At 41.1% G+C, this 26,920-nt stretch overlaps 2 protein-coding genes across 2 annotated transcripts in view; both read right to left on the bottom strand.

Annotated features, from left to right (window-relative positions):
- Positions 1 to 20,560, bottom strand: part of LOC140495792 (organic cation/carnitine transporter 2-like) — a 93,779-nt gene extending 73,219 nt beyond the window's left edge. Inside the window, exons 1-3 of the mRNA XM_072594908.1 lie at positions 20,472 to 20,560; positions 8,900 to 9,126; positions 2,917 to 3,356 (exon numbers count right to left, since the gene is read on the bottom strand). Coding sequence (XP_072451009.1) covers positions 2,917 to 3,356; positions 8,900 to 8,954 — 495 coding nt within the window. The 5' untranslated portion in view covers positions 8,955 to 9,126; positions 20,472 to 20,560. The remainder of the gene's footprint in view (positions 1 to 2,916; positions 3,357 to 8,899; positions 9,127 to 20,471) is intronic.
- Positions 20,561 to 20,827: 267 nt separating this feature from the next.
- LOC140495797 (organic cation/carnitine transporter 2-like) overlaps positions 20,828 to 26,920 on the bottom strand; it is a 138,831-nt gene continuing 132,738 nt past the window's right edge. Inside the window, exon 11 of the mRNA XM_072594919.1 lies at positions 20,828 to 20,893. The gene's annotated coding sequence lies outside the window, so the exon portion shown is untranslated. The remainder of the gene's footprint in view (positions 20,894 to 26,920) is intronic.

The following is a 26,920-nucleotide window of genomic DNA, read 5'->3' as shown; positions in this document are numbered from 1 at the left end:
TAGTCAGAGGGAAATTGAGAAGCAAACTTGTAAGGAGATCTCAGCTTTCTGTAAGAATAATAGGGTGGTTATGGTAGGGGATTTTAACTTTCCAAACATCAACTGGGACTGCCATAGTGTTAAAGGTTTACATGGAGAGGAATTTCTTCAGTGTGTACAAGACAATTTTCTGATTCAGTATGTGGATGTACCTACTAGAGAAGGTGCAAAACTTGACCTACTCTTGGGAAATAAGGCAGGGCAGGTGACTGAGGTGTTAATGGGGGAGCACTTTGGGGCCAGCGACCATAATTCTATTCGTTTTAAAATAGTGATGGAAAAGGATAGACCAGACCTAAAAGTTGAAGTTCTAAATTGGAGAGAGGCCAATTTTGACGGTATTAGGGAAAAACTTTCGAAAGCTGATTGGAGGCAGATGTTCGCAGATAAAGGGACGGCTGGACAATGGGAAGCCTTCAGAAATGAGATAACAAGAATCCAGAGAAAGTATATTTCTGTCAGGGGGAAAGGGCAGGCTGGTAGGCATAGGAAATGCTGGATGACTAAAGAAATTGAGGGTTTGGTTAAGAAAAAGAAGGAAGCATATGTCAGGTATAGACAGGATAGATCGAGTGAATCCTTAGAAGAATATAAAGAAAGTAAGAGTATACTTAAGAGGAAAATCAGGAAGGCAAAACGGGGACATGAGATAGCTTTGGCAAATAGAATTAAGGAGAATCCAAAGGGTTTTTACAAATATATTAAGGACAAAAGGGTAACTAGGGAGAGAATAGGGCCGCTCAAAGATCAGCAAGGTGGCCTTTGTGTGGAGCCACAGAAAATGGGGGAGATACTAAATGAATATTTTGCATCAGTATTTACTGTGGAAAAGGATATGGAAAATATAGACTGTAGGAAAATAGATGGTGACATCTTGCAAAATGTCCATATTACAGAGGAGGAAGTGCTGGGTGTCTTGAAACGGTTAAAAGTGAATATATCCCCAGAACCTGATCAGGTGTACCCAAGAACTCTGTAGGAAGCTAGAGAAGTGATTGCTGGGCCTCTTGCTGAGATATTTGTATCATCGATAGTCACAGGTGAGGTACCGGAAGATTGGAGGTTGGCAAACGTGGTGCTACTGTTTAAGAAGGGCGGTAAAGACAAGCCAGAGAACTACAGACCGGTGAGCCTGACCTCGGTGGTGGGCAAGTTGTTGGAGGGAATCCTGAGGGACAGGATGTACATGTATTTGGAAAGGCAAGAACTGATTCGGGATAGTCAACATGGCTTTGTGTGTGGGAAATCATGTCTCACAAACTTGATTGAGTTTTTTGAAGAAGTAACAAAGAAGAATGATGAGGGCAGAACAGTAGATGTGATCTACATAGACTTCAATAAGGTGTTCGACAAGGTTCCCTATGGGACACTGATTAGCAAGGTTAGATCTCATGGAATACAGGGAGAACTAGCCATTTGGATACAGAACAGGTTCAAAGGTAGAAAACAGAGGGTGGTGGTGGAGGGTTGTTTTTCAGACCGGAGGCCTGTGACCAGTGGAGTGCCACAAGGATCGGTGCTGGATCCTCTACATTTTGTCATTTACAAAAATGATTTGGATGCGAGCATAAGAGGTACAGTTAGTAAGTTTGCAGATGACACCAAAATTGGAGGTATAGTGGACAATGAAGAGGGTTACCTCAGATTACAACAGGATCTTGACCAGACGGGCCAATGGGCTGAGAAGTGGCAGATGGAGTTTAATTCAGATAAATGCGAGGTGCTGCATTTTGGAAAAGCAAATCTTAGCAGAACTTATACACTTAATGGTAAGGTCCAAGGGAGTGTTGCTAAACAAAGAGACCTTGGAGTGCAAGTTCATAGCTCCTTGAAAGTGGAGTCGCAGGTAGATAGGATAGTGAAGAAGGCATTTGGTATACTTTCCTTTATCGGTAAGAGTATTGAGTACAGGAGTTGGGAGGTCATGTTGTGGCTGTACAGGACATTGGTTAGGCCACCGTTGGAATATTGCATGCAATTCTGGTCTCCTTCCTATCGGAAAGATGTTGTGAAACTTGAAAGGGTTCAGAAAAGATTTACAAGGATGTTGCCAGGGTTGGAGGATCTGAGCTACAGGGAGAGGCTGAACAGGCTGGGGCTGTTTTCTCTGGAGCATTGGAAGCTGAGGGGTGACCTTATAGAGGTTTACAGAATTATGAGGGGCATGGATAGGATAAATAGACAAAGTCTTTTCCCTGGGGTCAGGGAGTCCAGAACTAGCGGGCATAGGTTTAGGGTGACAGGGGAAAGATATAAAAGAGACCTAAGGAGCAATTTTTTCACGCAGAGGGTGGTACGTGTATGGAATGAACTGCCAGAGCATGTGATGGAAGCTGGTACAATTGCAATATTTAAGAGGCATTTGGATGGGTATATGACTAGGAAGGGTTTGGAAGGATATGGGCCGGGGGTTGGCAGGTGGGACTAGATTGGGTTGGGATATCTGGTCGGCATGGACGGGTTGGACCGAAGGTCTGTTTCCATTCCAAGGAATGAATGACTAGAGACGCAATATAGTACACAAAGAGCAATGAGTAGTTATCGGTATGAATGAATGAATGAATGCAATTTTGTTTAAGTGGGTTAATGAGAACATGCAGTTTCCTTTATAAGATGTTTCTAATGCAATATAGTAGGGCCGACTTTTACTTGAGATATATGGAAAATACAAATTTCCTGGCCACAAATAAGGGGTTGGTCTTTCCATGAGATTGACCTTTACACGAGTATATACGGTAATTCAAATTAATGATACAAACTCAATTTTGATGATTGTGAAAATATCTTAAAACATGCCAGGACTTTGGTAACCCATTGCAAATGCCATCCCATGTAACAAAATGTGTTATATTAAGGCATAAGATGAAAGTTTCTTACCTCAGTGACTATTGTTGACATATATCTGTCAGTGTTATACATCCAGCCATCAATACAGGGCTCTATTTCAGGCATTGTGTCATTTAAACTGTCTTTAATTTGTGTCCTGTACCTGGTGCATTTACTGTACATTTGATCATCATCCACTTCCTCCACAGGTATCAACAAACTTAGGTTAACATAGGAAGTTTCTCCAATCGTCACATTTGAAGAATTAGGCAGACGGCAATGGTGTTGAGGAATATCTGCCAGAAACACCATAGTTAGGGCTGTGTATCCATTTGGAACAACAGTGAGACTGAGGAAAAAGAAAATTGTCCTCTGGTATGGCCCCCATTCTCCCAGGAAAGCAGTTGCCTCATCATAGCTTTGCATTTTCTTCTGACTCCTGAAACAATTTCTTTCCTGAGCAATTGGCGCTTTAGTTTCAAATGTGCTTTCTGTGAAAAGAGCATAGCTGATTAATTCAGGTTTCAAATAGATTCCTGCCAGAAAGTTATTACCATTGCTTATTCTAAAAGGCACATCTGATCTCATAAACCGGTAACATGTTTACAAATTAATATTCTGTTAACAAAACTCCAAACCGTGTCGACAGAAATCTTCGAAATGCTTCTGAAAGTGCATGTGTCCTTCCAATGTTCTTATTTTGCAAACGTTTAACTGGTTCCTTCTTTTGTCTGTCAAACCATGACTCCACCCCTTTATGAACACAAGTTCAATACTTTATAATGACACTTACAGCATGTGACTGAAAGCAGCAGCTGACAGTCTGCTGTTCTAAGTAAGCTGAACTGGGAGCAGAATTGAGACTCAAGTCAAATGCAATTATCTTTCAAGATAAAATTTACCATAGTAATCGTGCATCATATCAACATTTTTTGTGGCTGATTCTGCTGGAAAATGAACTTGATTTAAAAAGTGATACTCTCATAAATGTTCAGACAATTGCATTGCAAACCTTTATGAATCTAATTAGAGACAGCCTCTGCAACAGACCAAATGGCACATGATATTTAACATGTCCAATGCCGATGTCCAATTAGCCTTTTGTGAATGGCATGAATTGTTGGGTAGTGGTTTCCCAGGCCCAGAACTATGTGAGCAATGGCAAAACAGTTCAGCAAATATGGTGAGATGGAAAAATGAAATTCTCAGTGTCAAGGTCAAAATGCCTGATTTTCGACAAAGGGCTTTAATAATGAGATGAGACTGTCACAAGTGGACGGTGAGAAGCTACTTGCAATGCATTAGCAGCTCATTACTACCGAACATAATTTTGATGCAAGTTACTATTGCACAGAGAGAAACCAGATGGTGCCAATTCCTGGTTTGAAAGTCAGAGCAATTACAGCATTTCCCAACACTTACTCCATGTGCAGTAACTGCCTGCACTGTCCATCCATGAAGGTCGGCATTAGAAAAGCACCAGCCTCAACACATCCTCATGGCCCATCTCCAACTCACTTATAATACAGTTTACTGCTTCAATACTGTACTTTGGAGCTCCCTAACACCTTAACATTGCAATGTTGCTGCCAGGCCAGTTCATGCACAGGGGCAGAAATCCATCTCTTGCATCAGAACAGGGACATCTTAGCAATTTCGGCTTGTTCCTTTCCCTCCCTCTGCAGTGAAGTAACTAATAATGAAAAGATAGGTAATCCTAACCAGTATTTCAATAAACTGTTGCCTCTAACCACTAACTGAAAGACTGAATGATTAATGTGTTAACCACCCTGTGCCCTCAGCAAAGAACTGAAAGGATTTGAATATGAAGATTGGAAATAAGTACAACTTAGAAGAAGCAGAAGTGATGTCTCTTTGCATTATGTGGACCAGTGCTCGGTGTTTCCCCAGTACAATCATAGAGTCATAGAGATGTACAGCATGGAAACAGACCCTTCGGTCCAACTCGTCCTTGTGACCAGATATCCCAACCTAATCTAGTCCCACGTACTGGCACCCGGCCCACGTCCCTTCAAATCCTTCCTATTCATATACCCATCCAGATGCCTTTTAAATGTTGCAATTGTACTAGTCTCCACCACTTCCTCTAGCAGCTCATTCCACACACGTACCACCCTCTGCATGAAAAAAATTGCCACTCAGGTCTCTTTTATATATTTCCCCTCTCACCCTAAACCTATGCCCTCTAGTTCTGAACTCCCACACTGCACAGAAGAGGCTTTGTCTATTTATCCTATTCATGCCCCTCATGATTTTATAAACCTCTATAAGGTCACCCCTCAGCCTCCGACGCTCCAGGGAAAACAACCCCAGCCTATTCAACCTCTCCCTGTCGCTCAAATCCTCCAACCCTGGCAACATCATCGTAAATCTTTTCTCAACCTTTTCAAGTTTCACAACATCCTTCCGATAGGAAAGAGACCAGAATTGCATGCAATATTCCAAAAGTGGCCTAACCAATGTCCTGTATAGCCACAACATGACCTCCCAACTCCTGTACTCAATACTCTGACCAAGGAAAGTATACCAAATGCCTTCTTCACTATCCCATCTGCCTGTGACTCCACTTTCAAGGAGCTATGAACCTGTAGTCCAAGGTCTCTTTGTTCAGGAACACTCCCTAGGACCTTACTACTAAGTGTATAAGTCCTGCTAAGATTTGCTTTCCCAAAAGGCAGCACCTCGCGATTATCTAAATTAAACTCCATCTGCCACTTCTCAGCCTCTTGATCCATCTGATCAAGAACCCGTTGTAATCTGAGGTAACACTCTTCACTGTCCACTACACCTCCAATTCTGGTGTCATCTGCAAACTTACTAACTATACCTCTTATGCTCACATCCAAATCACTTATCTAAATAATGAAAAGTAGTGGACCCAGCACCGATCCTTGTGGCACTCCACTGGTCACAGGCCTCCAGTCTGAAAAACAACCCTCCACCACCACCCTCTGTCTACTACCTTTGAACCTGTTCTGTATCCAAATGGCTAGTTCTCCCTGTATTCCATGAGATCTAACCTTGCTAATCAGTGTCCCATAGGGAACCTTGTCGAACACCTTATTGAAGTCTATGTAGATCACATCTACTGTTCTGCCCTCATCATTCTTCTTTGTTACTTCTTCAAAAAACTCAATCAAGTTTGTGAGACATGAATTCCCACGCATGAAGCCATGTTGACGATCCCTAATCAGTCCTTGTCTTTCCAAATACATGTATATCCAAATACATGATTCCCTCCAACAACTTGCCCACCACTGACATCAGGCTCACTGGTCTATAATTCCCAGGCTTGTCCTTGCCACCGGTCTTAAATAGTGGCACCACCTTTACCCTTCACCCATAATATCTATACTTCTTTGTTTGTCTGTGTCTGCTTGTATGATTACAGAGGGATTTAAGGTAAATATAAGGTTTAAACCAGCAGAGTTACAAATTGATAATTTACATTTGGTTTTCCTGTGGTTAGAACTGATGTCTTTCTAATAAAAAGTTGTTTGTCATGTAAAGAAACTTGATCAGTATATGCTTTTAACCTGACACAATCAAACAGGTAAACTGGGAGCCTTGAGCAATTTGATTACGTCTTTACTTACCCTGGGCGTAGTGGGGCTTGAGCATCAAGGTCTTTTCCCCAGGGTCATAGCACCAGTTAAAGAACCCACCGAGTGTCAGTGCCTGAGCTGGGGCAGAGGATAGGAGAAACCCTCTGAGGTGATGTATCTCCTTTTATAGGTGGAAGTGCAGATGTTAGCACATTGCCTTCATGCTAGAAGTTGTGGAGATGTCACTGATGCTTGAAGGCAAGAGAGGGCATGAGCTACAAAATAGGGCTGGTGATGTGGGCTTGTTGTGAATATATTCACAACGGTGAGATGGGGGCAAGGACAGTGTGGCATTTGACAATAAACCTTACTTGCCTACTGATAATGGTGATCATACTCCTCTCCCACTAAGGCAAGGACTCTGCCCTCGATGGAGGTTCAGAGACATATACTGGGGACCCCGCCACCCACCTGGCTCCTTTCTGCCCAACTATGGGCTGTTTCCTACTGAAAGAAGACAAACGGAGTGGTTGAGTAAGATGTCAGTGGCTGGCACAGCTGTTAGTGTTAATGCAGTGGAGGTAAGGAGCTGAGGTGTCCCATATGAGTAGGCAGCACAAAGGGCAGGAAGGGTTTACTAATCTGAGGCAATGGAGTGGGCATGCAATAGTGAGTGTGGCAGAGCATGAGCCTTGGTAGGAGGTTGGTTCAGTGTTAGAGTGAGTTAGAGGGAAGGAGCAGGACGAAGATTATGGCACTTATCTTTGCTGGGCACAGAGGGTCAATGACCTTCTTCTGGAATTGCTGGGAGTTCCTCTCGATCTGGCTCAGGAGACAACTCTGTACCAGGCTGGCTGTGTTGGACACAGCGGTCTCCTCTGGCAGTCCTGAGGGAAGAGGATAGCCCTTCTTTCTACTACCACATCCACCAGAAGCTCCAGGTGGGATGCTAATTTCCCTTGATCTGCCATCTCACACCTGGGGGATATTCCTCAGACAATGGGGAGACTAGTTTCTGGCTGGCACTGCTTGAACTGATCCAGAGCTGGAATTGGAAAGAGCTAAGGGTGTTGGGGTGGTGATGGATGTGGGAAATGAGGAGGGGAGGTGGTGGTGAAACTTGGAAAGTCCCATTATGGACCAGCAAGTCTGTGATCAGTGAGCACAAGATAACACGAGAGGGAATCACGGAGGAGCAGTGAGAAGAGTACTATAAAATTGCATTTGAGAAAACTTTCATAAATCTCTCTCAAATTGACACTCAGGGCTAGTTTTGAAAAGAAATTTAACAAGGCAATCAAGAGCAGCAAGGCAGAGGTTGTAAGTTCTGGAATGAATTACTCACCTCCTAATTCCTAAAAGCTTGTTTACTATCTATAAGGCACAAGGCAGGAGTGTAATGAAATATTCTCCTCTCGCCTGATTGGGCATACCTCCATTGATACTCAAAAAGCTCGACAGTGTCCAGGCAGAGCACCTCACTTGATCAGCATCAAATTCACTCCTGAAACATTCATTCCTGCAGCAAGGTATACATATCTCATGGGCAAAGTATGTACCATCAGAGATATACTGAGATTCTTTGGCATCACTTTCCAAACTATAGACACCAATCACCGAGCACGATGAGTCCGTTAAGCACATAGGAAAATGAGCACTGCAACTTTCCCTCCAAGTCACACGCAACTCTGTCTTGGAAAAAAACCTGCTGTCAGTTATGAAGTTTCATATTATATTAAAACTATTATTATTATTTCAGAACTAATAATAATAGTTTTAATATAATATGTTCTGAAGTGGAAAAACACAGAGAGCTGCAAAGTTATGAAAGGTCTTACAAAGTTAAAAATCACACAACACCAGGCTATAGTCCAACAGGTTTAATTGGAAGCACTAGCTTTCGGAGCGACGCTCCTTCATCAGGTGGTCATCAGGTGTTGTGTGATTTTTAACTTTATACACCTCAGTCCAACACCGGAGTCCAGCATCTCCAAATCATGAAAGGTCTTGATAGAGTGAATGCAAGAAGATGATTTCCACTTGTGGGAAAGAATAAAACTAGAGGTCATCAATATAAGAAATAAAATATGGAATTCAAAATAAACTTCTTCACTCAGAGATTTATGTGTTTGGGAATTCATTACCACAAAGAGTGATTAAGAGAAAGTTGGATAAGTGTTTGAGGAAGAAGTGAAAAGAGGGTTGTATCAGTAAATTTGTCTGAGGAAAGACAGGAGGCTCGAGTCCATTCAAAAGACTGGCATGGACCTGTTAGTTAGAATGGCCTGTTTTTATGTAGGATGTAATCCATTCTCTTTGGTTCTAGCACAATCTGTATTTCCTCGTCACCAACTCAACCCACTCCCTCACGACTGTCTGAGGTTGCACAGATTTTCATTGTCTTGACATCATGTTTGACATGAGAACACTTTCCTACTACATAGCCATTCATCATCAAGACTGCATACCTTTCTGTCCAATTCCAGCCTGTCTTGGTTCAGATATTCTGGAATCCTCATCCATGTCTTTGATACCTCTAAACTTGATTATTCCTTTGTTCTCCAGACCAGGTTCCCATCTTCCACCCTACATAAAGTTGAGCTGATCCAAAACATCTGGTGTCCTTATCCCATCCATCCATTGTCCTGCGATAACTCACCAAAACAGACTCTTGATCTAGAGTTCATATTCATACCTAGACATTGGAATTTTAAAGTTAGAATTGAAACCATTTCTCCACTACATCCCATCATCAGTTTATTTCATGAGGATGTCTTACTAACAGTACCTTATTTAAAAAGTGATCAACTTTAATTTGACTTTGCTATTTCTGCTTCATCTTTTAATATAGTTAAACCTGATGAGTGTTAGTACAATTGAATAAAAGAGTTAGTCGTGTATCTGTACTCAAGAATATATGAGCACAATGCCAACATCCTTAAAAATGACTACTAAGCTATAACCTTTAAATTTAGTGTTGTGTACCAGTGGCTAGTTTCTTAGAATCAGTTTGCCAATTTTGTCTCTCCAAAACTAATTTTCAATTTAAATCATCTGAGATCAAAATAGCTTTTATTTTAAAAAGTCACCGTTTCCTTTGAATCTCACCTGCCTCTCTGGATCTCTTCACCAAAATTCAAATCTAGTTCTGACAGCGTCTGCACTCATAACATTAACCAGTCTTTTCTTGTTTCTGACTCTGATGTGCTCGTAAGTTAGTTCTTCTTAATGACTTGGAGGTGCTAGTGTTGGACTGGTGGGCAAAGTTAAAAATCCAAGTTAAAAACTTGGTGTTGTGTGATTTTTAACTTCTTTTTCAGTTAGGATATAGCGAGGACTGCAGATGCTAAAGGTCAGAGTCGAAAATGTGGTGCTGGAAAAGCACAGCAGGTCAGGCAGTATCTGAGGAGCAGGAGAATCGACGTTTCGGGCATTAACCCTTCATCAGGAAAGGGCTTATGCTCAAAATGTTGATTCTCCTGCTCCTGATGAGCGTGAAAGACAATCGGTGACCTAATTCATTGCAGGTACCTACGGATACTACTCTCAAAAGACCAAATCAATGACCCTACTGCGAAAGACTGGCCATGGTGATATCCATTTACTGGCAGTTTGAGCATGACTATCAATTCATTCATTGGTTAGGTCCCTTCCAGCTGTCAGAGGAAAGAAAGGTTTTCCACACCATTCACATAGGATTAATTGAAATCTGGGTGTCATAGGTGGTCATAAGCTCACAGCAGTGTCCAATATTTCTACAACTACTCAGTTCCTATATAAGGCACACACCCGTTCAACATTCCTTCTACTATAATGTTAACAACAACTGCTTGTATCTATGTAGGGCATTGCTAAGGTAACAAAGTTCCCCAAGTTGCTTCATAAAAGCAATAATAAACAAAAATGGCACTGAGCCACATAGAGAGGTATTAGAGCAGATGATCGAAGCGAGAGCTCTGAGCAGTCCCTTAAAAGAAGAAAACGAAGGTAGAGAGGCAGAGAGAGGAAGGGAAGGACTTATCAAGTTTAGGCCTTTAGATATGGCAAGAAATGTTGGCACAATGAAAATTATGATATGTCAGAGTTTAGATGTGCGCAGATGTTTCAGAGGGTTGTAAGACTGGAGGAGAGTACATAGATAGAGAGGAAATGAGGTGATGGAGGGATTTGAAAATAAGGTTAAAATTGTATATTTCATAGGAATCATAGGAAGTGAAATAGAACATCCAGTCCATTGAATCTGCCCTGCCAATCTGGATCATAACTGATCATTAATTCAGTGTCGTTTTCCCACATTATTTCTACATCTCTTAGTCTCATTCATTTCCAAAGATTTATTTACTTCTCTCTTGAAGTTGCACAATGATTGAGTTTCTCCAACCTTCCAAGGTAGAGAATTCTGAAGGTTTATCATTCTCACAGTAAAGGAATTCCTCTTCATCTCAGCCTTAAATGACCCACACGTCTTGAGATTATGTCCCCTGGGTTTAGGTCACCAGCCAGGGAGAACCATTTTATATATATCCAGCCAGTCAGGATTCTGTAAGTTTCAGTGAGATCAACTCTTGCTCCTCATAACTAAGAGAATACAGATGAAGTTACATAATTTCTTGTCATAAAACAATCCCACCATCCCAGGGATTAATCCAGTGAACCTTCATTACATTCCATGATTGGCCATAGGTAAGGAGACTGGCACAATGCTGGTCTGGTACAAGGTTACTTTGCCCTTGAGTTTTTTTTCAGAGATTGGGTAATTGGCCAGGCTCCATTGTGTCTGAAGTTTGAATAGTTCATTGGGGCCTTGTCGTTTATCTTAACAGATAGTGCTTCAGGCCAAAAGCTTGAAAGCTCTTTTAAAAACTTGGCATCGTCAAGGGGGCGTGGCCAGCTCTCTAGCTGTGCAGTTCAATTCAATTTGGAAGTGCATTGAGTAAGAGTCACAGGGGAAACTGGAAGCCACCTCTCTGTCCTTCTGCCCTTATGATTTTGAACTGTAAGTTGCCTGTGCCGTGGTTTACTGTTTGTGCGAAGGGATGCGTGTATTGGGACTTTTGCAAGTATTTTCAGAACAACATCATTAAGTTATGTTTGGATAGGATAAGTTATCTATTTTCTGTTCTCTGTGTTTCATTCTGTAATTCTGTAAATATATTTTGTTTATTTAAAACTTGACTGTTGATCCAGCTCATTTCCTCTAGGCATCTTCACTATACACCTATCTAAACAAATAGCAAAGTTACAGTCTGGGCTACCTACTTACAAATGTTTTGAGGGGTCTGGCCAAGTCCATAACAGAGACAAAGATTACACTATAATCCAAATGAGTTCTCTTCAAAGGCTCAATACAACTGCAGTTAGCTATTTTTACTTCTATACTCAACTCCCATTGAAATGACTGCCAACATACCATTAGCCTTTCTAATTGCATGCTGCAACTGCAGGCAGACTATTCATACTTCATGACCAAGGTCATTCTTTGGACACTCACACTTTCAAACTTCTTGCCATTTTGGAAATATTCTGCCTGTCTGCTTTTTTCCCACCAAAATGAACTCTTCATATTTATTTATAGTATATTGCACCAGCCATGTTCTAGCTCATTCACTTAGCCTGTTCAAGGCCTCTTGAAGCTTCCTTGCACACACCTCATGACTAAAGGTCCAACTCAGTTTGGTATCATCAGCAACTTTGGAAATATAAGAATTGGTGCCCACATTCAAATTATTTAAACAGATTGTGGACTGCTAGCACTGACCATTATGACAAACCTCAATTAAAAGTCTGCCATCCAGAGAATTTCTTTAATTCGCTCACGGGATACCAACATTTATTACTCACCTCTGAATGCCTTTGAGAAAGTAACAATGAGCTGTCTTCTTGAACTGCTACAGTCTACGTGCTGTAAATTAATTCACATGTCATAAGGGAGGAAGTTCCAGGATTTTGACCCAAGGACATAGAAGGAATGGTAACATTTTCATAAGGTATTTGACATGGTACTCCATATTAGGCTACTTAATAAGATGAGAGCCCATGGTTTTATAGGTAGTGTGGATACAGGAGCAATAGAAGACAGACAGTTGGGATAAGGGGAGCATTTTATGTATACCAACCTGTGGAGTATTGGGGTCATAATTATTTGCAAAGTCAGAACTCACACACGACACCAGTTTATAATCCAACAGGTTTGTTTGAGATCACAAGCATTTGGAGCGCTGCTCCTTTATCAGGTGAAGTGAGAGGGAAGCACACAGGCACAGAAATTATAGGCAGAGAGATCAAAAGATTGTACAAATGGTGTGAGCAGAGTGTCGACAGGCTGAGTAAGTCTCTACAGGTGATCAAAAGTGTCAGACAGTGTGAATTACGTGTCAACAGCTGAATAACAAGTGAAGGGATGACCTATAATCTGAGTAATTGAATAAGAGAGATAATAGCAAAAAATTAAAAATAAGGTGGTGCTGGAAACAAACCAAATGGCTGGAATAACATGATAGGTATAAGAGTCACATGCCAAAGGTCTAATCAAAGTAACAAGTAATCCAAAACTGTACAAACTATTTAATGTAGAGAGATCATAACAAGTTATCAAGGTGATGGTGTCAAAACAGGACAGTAGGGAAGATTTTACAGATACAGAACAGTGTGGTGGGGTTTCCTGTAGTGTGGCATGAACCCAAGATCACAGTTGAGGCCATCCTAATGGGTATGGAACTTAGCTATCAGTTTCTGCTCAGCGATTCTGCATTGTTGTATATCGCAAAAGCCGCCTTGGAGGACACTGACCCAAAAATCAGAGGCTTCAACCCTAAACATGGTAAAGGACCCACCCCCTACAGACAAGCTCTGCATATGTACAGGATCTGCTCAGACAAGGAGGAGCATGATGGACATCCAAAGATGCTGGAATATACGATGTTCAACTCATCGATCGCTAGTTCTGATATGCCACAGCAAAAAACTACAACAACCTCCTCAGAAGACCGACACAGGACACGGCCAATACTTCCCCAGAGAGGAGATACTATGCCATGTTCCTCACAGTCTTCAACATATCATCAGTGATGATGACTAGCTCACCAAGATCATCTCCACACTTCCACTTCTCACCTTCAAACAATGGCCAAAGTGTAAACAGACCATTATTCGCAGAAAACTACCCAGCCTTCAGGACAACGTTGACCACAACGCCACACAACCCTGCCATGGTAATCACTGCAAGACATGCCAAATCATCAACGTGGATACTACAATCACACAGGGAAACACTACTCATCATGTACATGGCAGGTACTCATGTGACTCATCCAGTGTTGTCTATCTCATGAGCTGCAGGCAAGGATGTCCTGAGGCATGGTATATTGGCAAAACAGTGCAGACCCTACAACAAATGAATGGACACCGTGCAATAATTGCCAGACAGGAATGTTCCCTCCCAGTTGGGGAACACTTCTGCAGTTAAGGCCATTCAGTCTCTGCTCTTCGGATAGGCTTCCTTCAAGGTAGCTTTCGATAACACAACAATGCAAAATTACCAAGCAGAAACTGTTAGCTAAGTTCCATACCCATGAAGATGGCTTCAACTGTGATCTTGGGTTCATATCACACTTCAGGAAACCCCACCACACTGTTACTTATCTGTAAAACCTTCCTTACTATCCTGTTTTGACACCACCACCTTGATAATTTGTAATGATCTCTTTTCCTTAATTAGTTGGTACAGTTTTGGATTACTTGCTACTTTGGTTGGATCCTCAGTATGTGACTCTTATACCTATCATGTTATTCCAGCCGTTGGGTTTGTTTCCAGCACCACCTTGTTTTTAATTTGTTATAATTATCTCTCTTCCTCAAATAATTAGATTATACATCATCCCTTCACTTGTTATTCAGCTGTTGACACTTTACTCACATCAAGCAAAAGTGAGGACTGCAGATGCTGGGGATCAGAGTCTAGATTAGAGTGGTGCTGGAAAAGCACAGCAGGTCAGGCAGCATCCGAGGAACAGGAAAATCAACATTACGGGCAAAAGCCCTTCATCAGGAAAGGGCTGATAAAGGGTTTTTGCCCGAAATGTCGATTTTCCTGCTCCTCGGATGCTGCCTGACCTGCTGTGCTTTTTCGGCACCACTTTACTCACACCCGTCTGACACTTTTGATCACCTGTAGAGACTTATGACTCAGCCTATCAACACTCCACTCACATCATTTGTACGATCTTTTGATCTCTCTGCCTGTAAATTATGTGCCTGTGTGTTTCTCTTCTTTTCGTCTGATGAAGTAACAGCACTCTGAAGACTTGTGATTTCAAATAAACCTATTGGACTATAACTTGGTGTTTTGCGACTTCTGACCTTGTCCACCCCAGTCCAACACCGGCATCTCCACATCATAATTATTCACTACAATATTTATTAATGATATGGGTAGGGAAAATGAATTGACTTTAGCCAAGTTTGTGGGCAACACAAAAAGATATGGAAAGGTAAGGGGTGAGGATGACTCAAAGAGTCTGCAGATGGGTCTAGACAGGTTAAGTAATTGACAGTTAAAAAAAAATGTGGGGAAATTTAAGGTTATCCATTTGGCAGGAAGAATAGAGGAGCTGAATATTATTTAAGTGGAGAAACACAGCAGAAAGCTACCGAACAGAGGCATTGGGAGTTCTCATCCATAAATAACGAAAACTAGCATCCAAGTTCATTGAGTAACAGGGAAGGCATATAATATTGGTTTTTATTTGAAAGGGATTGGGATATAAAAGTAAGGTAGTTTTGCTAAAAATATGCCAGGCACTAGTCAAACCATAGCTAATATACAGTGAACAAATTCAGACCCTTTATCTAAGTAAAGAAATACTGGCATTAGAGCCAGTCCAGAAAAGATTGACCAGGCCGATACCAAGAATGGAGAGATTGATTTATCAGGAGAGGTTGGGCTGCACCCATTGGAATATAGAAGAACGAGAGGCAACCTTATTGAAACGTATAATATTCTTAGCTACCTTGACTGCATAGATGCAGAATTAGCATTTGAATGAGCTTTATTGTCACATGTGTTCACCTGAGTACAGTGAAAAGCTTATAAGTTGCCACTTACAGTGCCATCTTAGGTACCAAGGTACCCAGGTATAGATTCTTAAGTATAATTCTTAGGGACAAAATTAGAAAAATAAAGAAATTAAAAAGTCCAGCCATAAATTCTAAAAATAGAGAAATAAGAATTCTTCAGTCCTTCCAACTCAGACTGTACTAGGCTTCACCTTGAGACTGGGAGTTCGAGTCCACACTGAGACAGGGACTTTGTATCCACACTGAGACCGGGTGTTTGAATCCACACTGAGACCAGGAGTTTGAATCCACACTGAGACCGGGAGTTTGAATCCACACTGAGACCGGGAGTTTGAATCCACACTGAGACCAGGAGTTTGATTCCACACTGAGACAGGGGGTTTGAGTCCACACTGAGACAGGGGGTTTGAGTCCACACTGAGACAGGGGGTTTGAGTCCACACTGAGACCGGGAGTTTGAATCCACACTGAGACCGGGAGTTTTGAGTCCACACTGAGACCAGGAGTTTGAATCCACACTGAGACAGGGGGTTTGAGTCCACACTGAGACCAAGAGTTTAAGTCCACATTGAAACCAAGATTCCGCGTTAGCTGATGCTGCTGAGGACAGGAAGTAAAATGAAAAAAAAAGTGAAATGAGAAAGAAAAAACGAAAAGAAACAGATGGGGTGGAGTTCAGGAGCTGCTATCTTGGGAGAGTGATGCAAAAATGTTGTTTCCCCATGTGGGAGGATTTAGGAGCAGGTGTTCATCTCAGAATAAGGAGTCACAGTTTCAGAGAAATTTCTTCACAGAGGGTAGTTAATCTCTCTTTACCACAGAGGGTTGTAGAGGTTGGATCATGAAGCATATTCAAGGCTTCCATCAGTAAGGGAATTGAGGGTTAGGGTAAAAGGAGGAAAGTAGAGTTGAGGATTGTCACATCAATTATGATCTCATTGAATGGTGAGCAGATCAAACTTGACGAGCAGAATGGAGAGTATGGTGCTGGAAAAGCACAGCAGGTCAGGCAGCATCCGAGGAGCAGGAGAATCGACATTTCAGGCAAGAGCCCTTCATGAGCAGAATAGTCTATTTCTGCTCCTAAGTCATGTGGTCTTCTGCTCTTATATTTTCAAGTCAGGATGGTGAATGGCTTGAAAGGGAACTTGCAGGTGGCAGTGTTCTCATGTGTCTGCGGCCCTTTGTCTTGATGGAAGTAGTCATGGTTTTAAAAGGTGCTATCTCAGGATCTTTGGTGGATTTCTGCAGCGCACCTTGTAAATGGCACACACTGCTGCTACTGAACATCAGTCACAGAGGGAGTGGATGCTTGCAGATGTTGTGTCAATCAAATGGGCTGCTTGGATGTTGTCAAGCTTCTTGAGTGTTGTTGGGGCTGCACTCATTCAGGTAAGTGAAGTTTATTCCATCACATACCTGATATGTGTATTGGAGATGGTGGATGGGTGTATGGGAGCTTGGAGATGAATTATTCACTGCCAGATTCCTAGAATCTGACCTTCTTTTGTAGCCACAGTAGTTACATGACTAGTTCAGTTCCTGATGAAGGCCTTTTGCCCGAAACATCAATTCTCCTGCTCTTTGGATGCGGCCTGACCTGTTGTGCTTTTCCAGCACCACATTCCTGACTCTAATCTCCAGTGTCTGCAGTACTCACTTTCACCTAGTTAAGTTCAGTTCCTAGTCAATGGTAACTCCCAAGATCTTGACTGAAAAATTTTGAGAGGCAACAATGATGACTGTCAAGAGGCAATTGTTAAGTTCTCTCTTACTGGAGATGATCATTGACTGGCACTTGTATGGCATCAATTTTTCCACTTGTTACCCCAAGCTAGGATGTTGTTCATGTCTTGCTGTGTTTGGGCATGGACTTCTTCTGTATCCGAACAGTCATGAGTGGTGCTGAACATCGTGCAATCATCAGTCAACATCCCCACTTTTGACCTAATGATGGAAGGAAGGTCATTGATGAAGTGTGGTTGAAAATGATTGGGTCAAGGGCACCATCCTGAGGGACAGCTGCAGAGATGTCTTGGAGCTGAGATCACTTCCCTGCTTAGTCTAACTCTCTACATTTTGTCTATTAGTCAAGTTTCAATCTATACTAGTACGCTAAACAGGTTATGACTCTACTCACTGGAGTTTAGAAGAATGAGAGATGATCTCATTGAGACATATAGGATCCTTAAAGAGCCTTAAAGTGTAAATACTGCGTACTTGTTTCCTCTCATGGGAGAATCTAGGGCAAGGGACATAGTCTCAGAATAAAGGGGTGCATGTTTAGGACTGAGATGAGGAGGAATTTCTTCTCTCAGAGGGTTGTGAGTCTTTGGAACTGCTTGCCACTGTAGAGCTTTGGGGACAATGTCCTTGCGCACATTTAACATTGAGATAGATAGATTCTGGATCAGTAGAGGAATCAAGCATTATGGAGGAAGGGCAGAACCATGGGCATGAGGAAAGATGGAGCAGCCATGATCCTATTAGAATCAAAGAATCCCAACAGTGTGGAAACAGGCCTTTCAGCCCAACAAGTCCATACCAAACCTCTGAAGAATAACCCCCTACCCTATATTTGCCCCTGACTAATGCATCTAATTTACACATCCCTGAAAATGCAGGGCAATTTAACATGGCCAGTTCACATAATCTGTATATCTTTGGACAGTGGGAGGAAACCCATGAATACATGGGGAGAATGTGCAAACTCCACACAGACATTTGCACAAGGCTGGAATTGAACCTGGATACCTGGCGCTGTGAGGCAACAGTGCTAACCACTGAGCCACAATGCCTGTTCAGGCTCAAGGGGCTGAATGGCCTACTCCTGTTCCTATTTCTGTGGTATTATATTCTTCTGGTATACTCTCCACCCCATTCCACTCCCAACTCCTTAACTTTATATAATAGCCTCGTGTAGAATTTTATGAAAAGTCCTCTGTAAATCCAAATACATCCCAACAACTAGTTCTCCTTTATCAATGCTGCAATTAGTATCTTCAAAATATTCCAACAAGGTTGTTAAACATGATTTCCTTTCTTAAATTCATGCTGACTATGTCCAAGTTTGCCATTCTTTTCTAAATGTTCCCTTGTCTTTATAACAGTTTATAACATTTTTGGTACTATATATAGCAATCTAACAGACCTACAGCTAATAGACCTGTAGTTCTCCACTCCTCTTCTTCATCTTTTCTTAAATACTGGGTTCCATTTGTCTTCCAGTCAGCAGGAACCCCAATATAATCTATTGAATTATGAAAGATAAATGCTAATGCATCCATTTGTATCAATCTATTATTTCCTTCAATGTTCTGGAATGGAAGTCAATTTGATCTAAGAGTTTTATCAATGTTCAATCCAGTTTTTTTTTCAAATACTACCTCTTTACTAATACTAATTACATTTCACTCTTCGGACACTCAAATCCTCTTGGTTATCTAGTATTTCTGAGAGATTTTCCATATATTTTTCAATGAATACAGAAAACAGATGCCAAGTAACTGTTTAGTTTCTCCACATTTTCCCTGTTCTCCATTGCAAATTCTTCTGTCGCAACCTGTAATGTGCTCACATTTATCCTTGTTAATCTATTTCCTATCACATATAAATAGAAGTTCTTACAGTCCATCTTTATATTCCTCACTAATTTGCATTCATTTCTCTTTTTCTTTTCCTTTTCTTTGGCCCTCCTTTGCTGGATAAATTGATCCTAATTTTCAGACTTACCACTCTTCCTACAATGCATGGAAGCCACTTTCTTCTTTCTAACGGTAATCTTTAACTTGTTGTGTTTACCATGGTTAATTCCCCTTTCTCTTTGGTGTTTGTGTCTTAGAAGAATGCATACCTATTGTTGAGTTTATAGTATTTCTTTGAGTTCTGCACTAATTCAGTCTTTAAACGAATTACAGTTATTTATTGGAACAAAATAAAATACATTGGAAAGCAAAATCCTAATGTGAGTATTACTTTGGAAATTATATTATCAATGAGAAAACAACCATTCAAGGCACACCTTAAGTGGACATGTAAAATATGCAAAATTTGTTTTCCAGAAATGCCCATACTTTCTCATATAAACAGCAGGTTGCATTATTTTTTTGAAGTCCCATTGTGAAACTTAACACTTCTAAATTGTAGACATGTATGTTAAAGTAACAAACTCAAAATTCAAACACTTAGTTCATTGAATGTTTTATCATTCGGCCTATTGCTGATTTTCTAAAAAGACTGACTTGCTCCATCTTCACTGCAACCGGACAATTCACATAAAGGTACGAATGAGGTTACAAGTCACAAATCTATTTATATTGGTGCAAATTAAAAGCTCTGAAGAAAGGATGAGTAAGCCAGCTGTAAGAAAGCAATCACAGCAGCAAGATCACAGAATAAACAGAACTCCAGCACTTTGAAGGATGCTTTGTAAGATGTTCAATAAAGATACAGAATTCAAAAACTAAGTTGCACCTCTGTTATATTTTGCTGAAAAAATCTGGTTCTTATTATCATTTTTTCATCATTTACAGCAGTAAATTACCAGTACCCAGAAACAATGCTGACCATACTAAAAATAATATTGACAATCCTTTATATAGTAATTTAGCAAAGGCATTAATTTGCATACAGTACAATAAAATTCTGCCTTTTCTGACTGAAAAAACCATATTTCTTTCTAGATTTCACTTTTGTGTCATCTTCCTCATTCTAAATACTTAAATCATATTTATCATCGAAATCACTCATGTAAATGTCATGACATAATAATACAGTCTCACAGCCATGGTAGCTCCTTAACATTTTGCATCCTGTAAGACCTGAGTGCAGATAAACTCTAAAGCTTCAAGTGACTCCACTTTTTTTCTTATACATTGCTACTTACCATAAATAGCAAGATACAATCAAAGTATTATTTAAAATAAGAACAGAAAGTATGACTTTAAAATAGGGACTGTATTGCACCTGTCTTCCTGGTTGAATTAACTCTGTCCTCTCATCCTGTTGTAGCTGAAGATTGTCCTTGAGTCTTGACTCTCCAATGCCATGGGAGATTACTTTCCAATAAATAGACTTATGCTTGCATTAAAAGCAGACAGACTCGCGTCCTATCTAGTCATCTGGAGCGTCACTGAATTTCTGTGCATGGATAACTTTTGTGAAACTGCATATATTCAAGAATTGATTGATTTTCTGTTGAATATTTTTCACATTTTTATTTGCATTTAAGACTTGTTGAGTTAATTTTCTGAAGTTACTAAGTCTTTGGAAATGTTAGCATTGCAAGAAGATTTGGAAGACTTCCACTTTGCTTTTCAATTGTTGCTCCTTCTCCGCTTATCGTACTTGTCTGTCTCAGTACTGTTACTTCTCATGCCTGTTTATACCTGCAAAAAGAAATGTGTAAACAAAACCGAAGAGATGAGTATGATTTACTGGGCTCAGAGCCTGCTAGCAAGGGGTCATTGGAAAGTGCTTTAACATCAACTATAATTACATTTCCACTTTGTATTGGTTTTTGTTACTGATAACATTCCACACCAACAACAGCAACTATCTCTGTTAAACTTGCTTTAGATAAAACTTTCCTTCTGGCATGTTTGGTTTCGCTCTGTAGGTATTGTTAAAGGCACGCTCAGATGTCTACTTCTTGTTATGTTAAAGGAAACTGCTGTTCGCAAACTAAGATGAAAAGGTAGACAAAGCAAGTGTTCATGAAAGTAGGTCCTTTTTGTATGTTGGGTATAAGAACTGTGAAATTTGTCACACATGAACATACACAGACACTCTCTTAACTCAGGGCATGATCCTAAATATCAATCATCAAGTACCCAAAGTAACACTGCTGCAAGTGTGGATTGACAACTAGAATGACCACTAACAGCCTTTGCAGTGGCAAAATTTTCAGAGCTGCATTCCACCTCACAATACTTGATATCATTTTAAAGCACCCGTACCATTTTTCACAGGGAAAATAAAACTTCGGTTATTCACCTCATCTATACCCCTCTTGACTTATAAACCTCTGAAAGGTCATTCCTCAACCTTTTGGAGTCAAATTTCCCTACCATTGAAAAATGGGAAAGATTTATATCCTCTCTCTCTATTATTAATCTAAACAATTACAGTAACAAAAACAGAATTTGCTGGAAAAGCTCAGCACGCCTGGCGGCATGTGTGCAGAGAAATCAGAGTTAACATTTCAGGTGCAGTGACCCTCCCTGCTTTTATCGTAACCCTGGCACTTACTGGAGTTACCAGCAAATATGGCTGATTCTAATTCATTAGCTATTCACTGGATAATTTATCATGGTTTCGTACAGATGAAACTTAAATCTAAGATTGCACACAGAACAAGGTTTTATGTTTGCACGCTGGTCAGCTTGTCATATTCCCTTCTCACACCATTCAGGTTATTGGCTGCAAAATTCACACTCTGATAACTGTAGAAAACATGAGCTGGGGAGTCAAACATAGAGTCATAGACTCATGCAGCACGGAACTAGGCCCTTCAGTCCAACTTGTCTATGCTGACCAGGTTTTCCAAACCAAGCCAGTCCCATTTACCTGTGTTTGGCTCATATCTCTCCAAATGTTGCCTATTCACAGACCTGATCAAATGTCTTTTAAATTTTGTAACTGTAGCTGCAACTGCCATTTCCCCGGCACCTCATTCCACACACGAGCAAGAGCCCAAACCACTGCCTGAAGAAGTTGTCTCTCAGGTCCCTTTCAAATCCTTCTCCTCTCAACTTAAAATCATGCCCCCTAGGTTTGAACTCTTCTACCCTAGGGAAAAAAACATGGCTGTTCACCTCATCTATGCCTTCTTGATTTTATAAATCTCTAAAAGATCACAGTCTAGATTAGAGTGGTGCTGGAAAAGCACAGCAGTTCAGGCAGCATCCGAGGAGCAGTAAAATCGACGTTTCGGGCAAAAGCCCTTCATCGGGAATACCTGATGAAGGGCTTTTGCCCGAAACGTTGATTTTACTACTCCTCGGATGCTGCCTGAACTGCTGTGCTTTTCCAACACCACTCTAATCTGGACTCTGGTTTCCAACATCTGCAGTCATTGTTTTTACCTATCTAAAAGATCACACTCAACCTCCCACATTCTAAGGAATAAAGTCCCATTTTAATAAACCTCTCCTTAAAATTCAAACCCTCCAGTCCCAGTAAGATTCTGGTAAATCTTTTCTGCACCCTCTCCAATTTAATAATATCCTTCCTATAGCAGGGAGACCAGAACTATACACAGTACTCTAACAGTGGCCTCACCAACCTCCTGTGCAGCCGCAACAAATCCTATACTCAGTGCTCTGACCAGTGGAAGCAAACACTCTGGAGGCAGGAAACATGCTTCCACTGATGGGTGAGTGCCGAACCAGAGGACACAGCTTAAAAATACGGGGTAGACCATTTAGGACAGAGATGAGGAGAAACTTCTTCACCCAGAGAGTGGTGGCTGTGTGGAATGCTCTGCCCCAGAGGGCAGTGGAGGCCCAGTCTCTGGATTCATTTAAGAAAGAGTTGGATAGAGCTCTCAAGGATAGTGGAATCAAGGGTTATGGAGATAATGCAGGAACAGGATACTGATTAAGGATGATCTGCCATGATCATATTGAATGGTGGTGCAGGCTTGAAGGGCAGAATGGCCTACTCCTGCACCTATTGTCTATTGTCTAAACATACCAAACACCTTCTTAATCACCCTGTCTACCTGTGACAGCACTTTCAAGGAACTATGTATCTGAACCCCTAGGCCTTTCTGTTTGACAACACTCCCAAGCGCCCTACCATTAACTGTACAAGTCCTGCCTTTGTTGTCTTACCAAAACCCACAACTTCTTATTTACCTAAATTAAACTCCATCTGCCACTCCTTGGCCCATTGGCCTAGATGATCAAGATCCCATTGTACTCTTAGATAACTTTGTTCACTGTTTGCTATACCATCAACTTTGGTGTCAGCCGCAAACTTACTAACCATACTTCCTGTATTCTCATCCAAATCAGTTATCCCAGGGAAGCTAGGGAAGAAATTGTATGGCCTCTGGCAGAGATATTTGTATCATCAATAGCCACAAGTGAAGTGCCGGAAGACTGGAGGGTGGCTAAACTTGTGCCTTTATTTCAGAAATGCTGCAAGGAGAAGCCTAGGAATTATAGAACTGTGAGCCTAATGTCAGTGGCGAGAAAGTTGTTGGGGGGGGATTCTGAGAGATAGGATTTACATACATTTGGAGAGGCAAGGACTGATTAAGGATATGCTTTTGGGCATGGGAAATTGCACCTCACAAATGTGATTGAGTTTTTTGAGGATGTGACCAAAACAATATGTCTTTGTTTAGATCAGCTGCATACTACTCCTCAGAATAAAATACGTAAAAGGCAAAAAGCAAACAAGGAATGTCAGATAAGTACAAAGCTATTAAGACATTATAACTGATACTTTCTACTGAAGGGCTTTGGTAGCTTGATCAGAGGTATGTTGGTACATCTCACACTGCAGCCATGGCAAGAGAAATCCATGTGTGAAATCCATTCATTTAAATGATTATCAAAAACATCCATTGTTGTCGAATGAGCCAAATCTTGAGACCCTGGAGATTTTCAATATCCAAGACAATATGAAGCAGGAATAGCTGTGCATTCTTGTGCTGCTAAAAGGTTTTGCCATTGGCTTTTATTTGAATTTCTGAAGGTGGAACCCAGGAGAGTCAGAGTGAATAAACACAAAGGCAACACCAAATACTGCAAATGTTGGAAATCTGAAATCTGAAATCAAAACAGAAAATGTCAGAAATACTCAGCAAGTCTGGCAGCATCTGGGGAGAGACAAAGAGAGTTAATATTCCTATGTTCAGTTTGGAGAGAGTGGTTTGTCTTATTGTCCAGCACAGCCTAATGTAAAAAATACACAAGGAGATAATCAAGACAAAGGAGGCTGAGGGACACAATTTTCAGAAGGCAACAATCCAGGTTGGGTGGGATGGAGTTATAGGTTCACCACGTTAGGCAAGTCAAGAGCAGTTCCTGATCCAGTAAACTCTCTGCAGAAGCAGTTATTGAGACATCGCCACCTCAGAAAGCTCTAAGGAACCCCCAGTAGCCCATCACTTCCACAAGAGTAGAGTCTTGAATAAGCAAGAAGAATCCTAGACACAAAATGCAAGAAACACTGAGTACTTTCAACTACACCACTGGGCAGAATGTATTTTCCATTTATTGTGGAACCTCTTCAATTTTATCCCTTTGGAAATTAGGCAGTCCTATAAAGAACAGCTCATCTGCACAACCATAAAATCTAGCTGAAAAATCCCTGCATTGACTCCACAAATAACTTACTTTCAGTACCAAATGTTTGTTGTGAGTATGACTGTCATGCAGAGAGTTTATCTGTGTCAGATACAAGTTTTCTCTATTCCATAGACAATAACGAACATACAGTGACAGAAATTTGTTATATGTTCATGGAATTTAGCATAATGGGCAAGGACAACTTTTATTGTCCATCCCTAATTGCCATTGAGAAGCTGGTGGTTTTACACCTTCTTGAAAAGCTGCATTCTGAGAGACTGAGATTCACCCCATTGTTAGAAAGGTGCTCCAGGTTTTTGAGACTGATGGAAAAAGTAAGAAGGACATACTTACACAACATTCAGGTTGGAAATTAGTACAGGTCGTACAATGGTAGGTAAGTGAGGTGTGAACAGAAACATGAACATGCTGTGATCTGCCATCGGCTTTCGCTCTGCCACTGGTCAGGCCCTCAGTAACTGCAATTCCAATGATGGAGAGTGTTTGCTGCTCCACAAAGATAAGGCAAGTCTGTCCTCCATTGGTTTGGCTCTGCCACTTCCAGTTATGCACCAGATTGTCCTGCAAGAGTGAGGGAAGTGTGTCATTGAGTGTGATGCAATGTGTTTTGATGATAATGACAGTCATTACTGAAGAGCTGCCAATGTATACAACGTGTGAGAAATGGATGTGAGGCTTACAGTAATGCTGCAAGTATAAAGCTACAAGTATTAGGTATGATCTGTAGCTTATGGAGGTTGTTGTTGGGTGAGTAATGGGTGTGTGCTACATTCAATGGTAGGTGAGATTATTGAGATTTGACATTTGAAAATCCATTGTCACCTGTCCACCTTTTCCAGAAAGGCATCAAGCACACAGCCAGAGAGCTTCAACCAAACCATTCTATTTCACCACAACCAACTCCAGCATTTCCTCCATCCAGAATGAACTTCCTCTTTAAGAAGTTCAGAGTAGCTTGAAGTTGTGAAGGCTGGGGATTTAACCAATGCCAGTACTGGACACATTTGAGCCTCTGCCCTGCTGACCCTTACAGCAGCATGTTTGTCATTAACTGCACACAGATGCCATGCAAAGCAGAGGACATCTCCATGTGCACCAGAACCAATGGGATTCTTACCCACTGTGGTATTCACACTTGTAATGAAATTTCACCAAATCTGGCAGAATGTGCCAGGCAGTTGCTTGGCTAGTCAATAGCACAGCTCTTGGAACTTTGGCAAAAGTTTTCAGATATGGGGGTAGATTGATTGGGTTAGGTATTCCTTTTTTCTAGTGCCTATATGAATAACCAGTTTCAGACTGTTTCAATGCTTGCTAGGCCATTTGAGACAACATTTAAGAATCTACCACATTGCTATGTGAATGGAGTCACACGTCGGACAGTTTGATCAAAGATTTCCTGTCTGACATTGTGTCACACAGTTGGTATGTAGTATTCCTTTAAAAAACATGCAAGAGTCTTGCTCAGATCATCCCTGTGTCACAGCATGTGACCTGAGGCTATAAAGGTCATAGACTCCGTATTAACTGGGGCCATTCGAAGAATGACACACTGATGGAACATACTGCTGTTTGCAAACCCCTGAAAAACTAATTGAAACACCTGCGGCTGTAGTTTATCTAATGTACATTAACTCATTAAATATAATAACTGTCAGTTGAAACTTTCAATACCACACTACCCACATCTAGTTCTTAAATTGTAGGCGTGAACAAAAGCTTTGGCACATCATGGTCACAGAGCACAAGCCTTAATGAGATGTAAGTGGTTTATCTTGAATCCAATCAGTGCAATGGTTGGTTCCAAAATTAGATTTGTGCAGGCTTTCCATTGAGAAATCCTAAACAAGTACTTAAAATGGGCAGCATTGCCTTTAAATATCTAAGTCAGAAGTTGCTTTGTGACCCCATCTGGAAATTAGTCAGCACTGAGTGGGCCAGGAGTTGTTGAGCTTGTTCACAACATTACCACAACCGCTAACAAAAAGCACATGGATAACCTACTTTCTCTTTTAAAAATCCCAGAAAGGCCGGGAATGCCCCTTTTCACATTTCACAACTTGCTCCAATCTTTTTTCCCAGATTTCACAG

The sequence above is a fragment of the Chiloscyllium punctatum genome, chromosome 2 (assembly GCF_047496795.1).
Source record: "Chiloscyllium punctatum isolate Juve2018m chromosome 2, sChiPun1.3, whole genome shotgun sequence".
Classification (NCBI taxonomy): domain Eukaryota; kingdom Metazoa; phylum Chordata; class Chondrichthyes; order Orectolobiformes; family Hemiscylliidae; genus Chiloscyllium; species Chiloscyllium punctatum.
The sequence above is the reverse complement of the archived record's forward strand: the minus strand, read 5'-3'. Positions and strand labels throughout refer to the sequence as shown.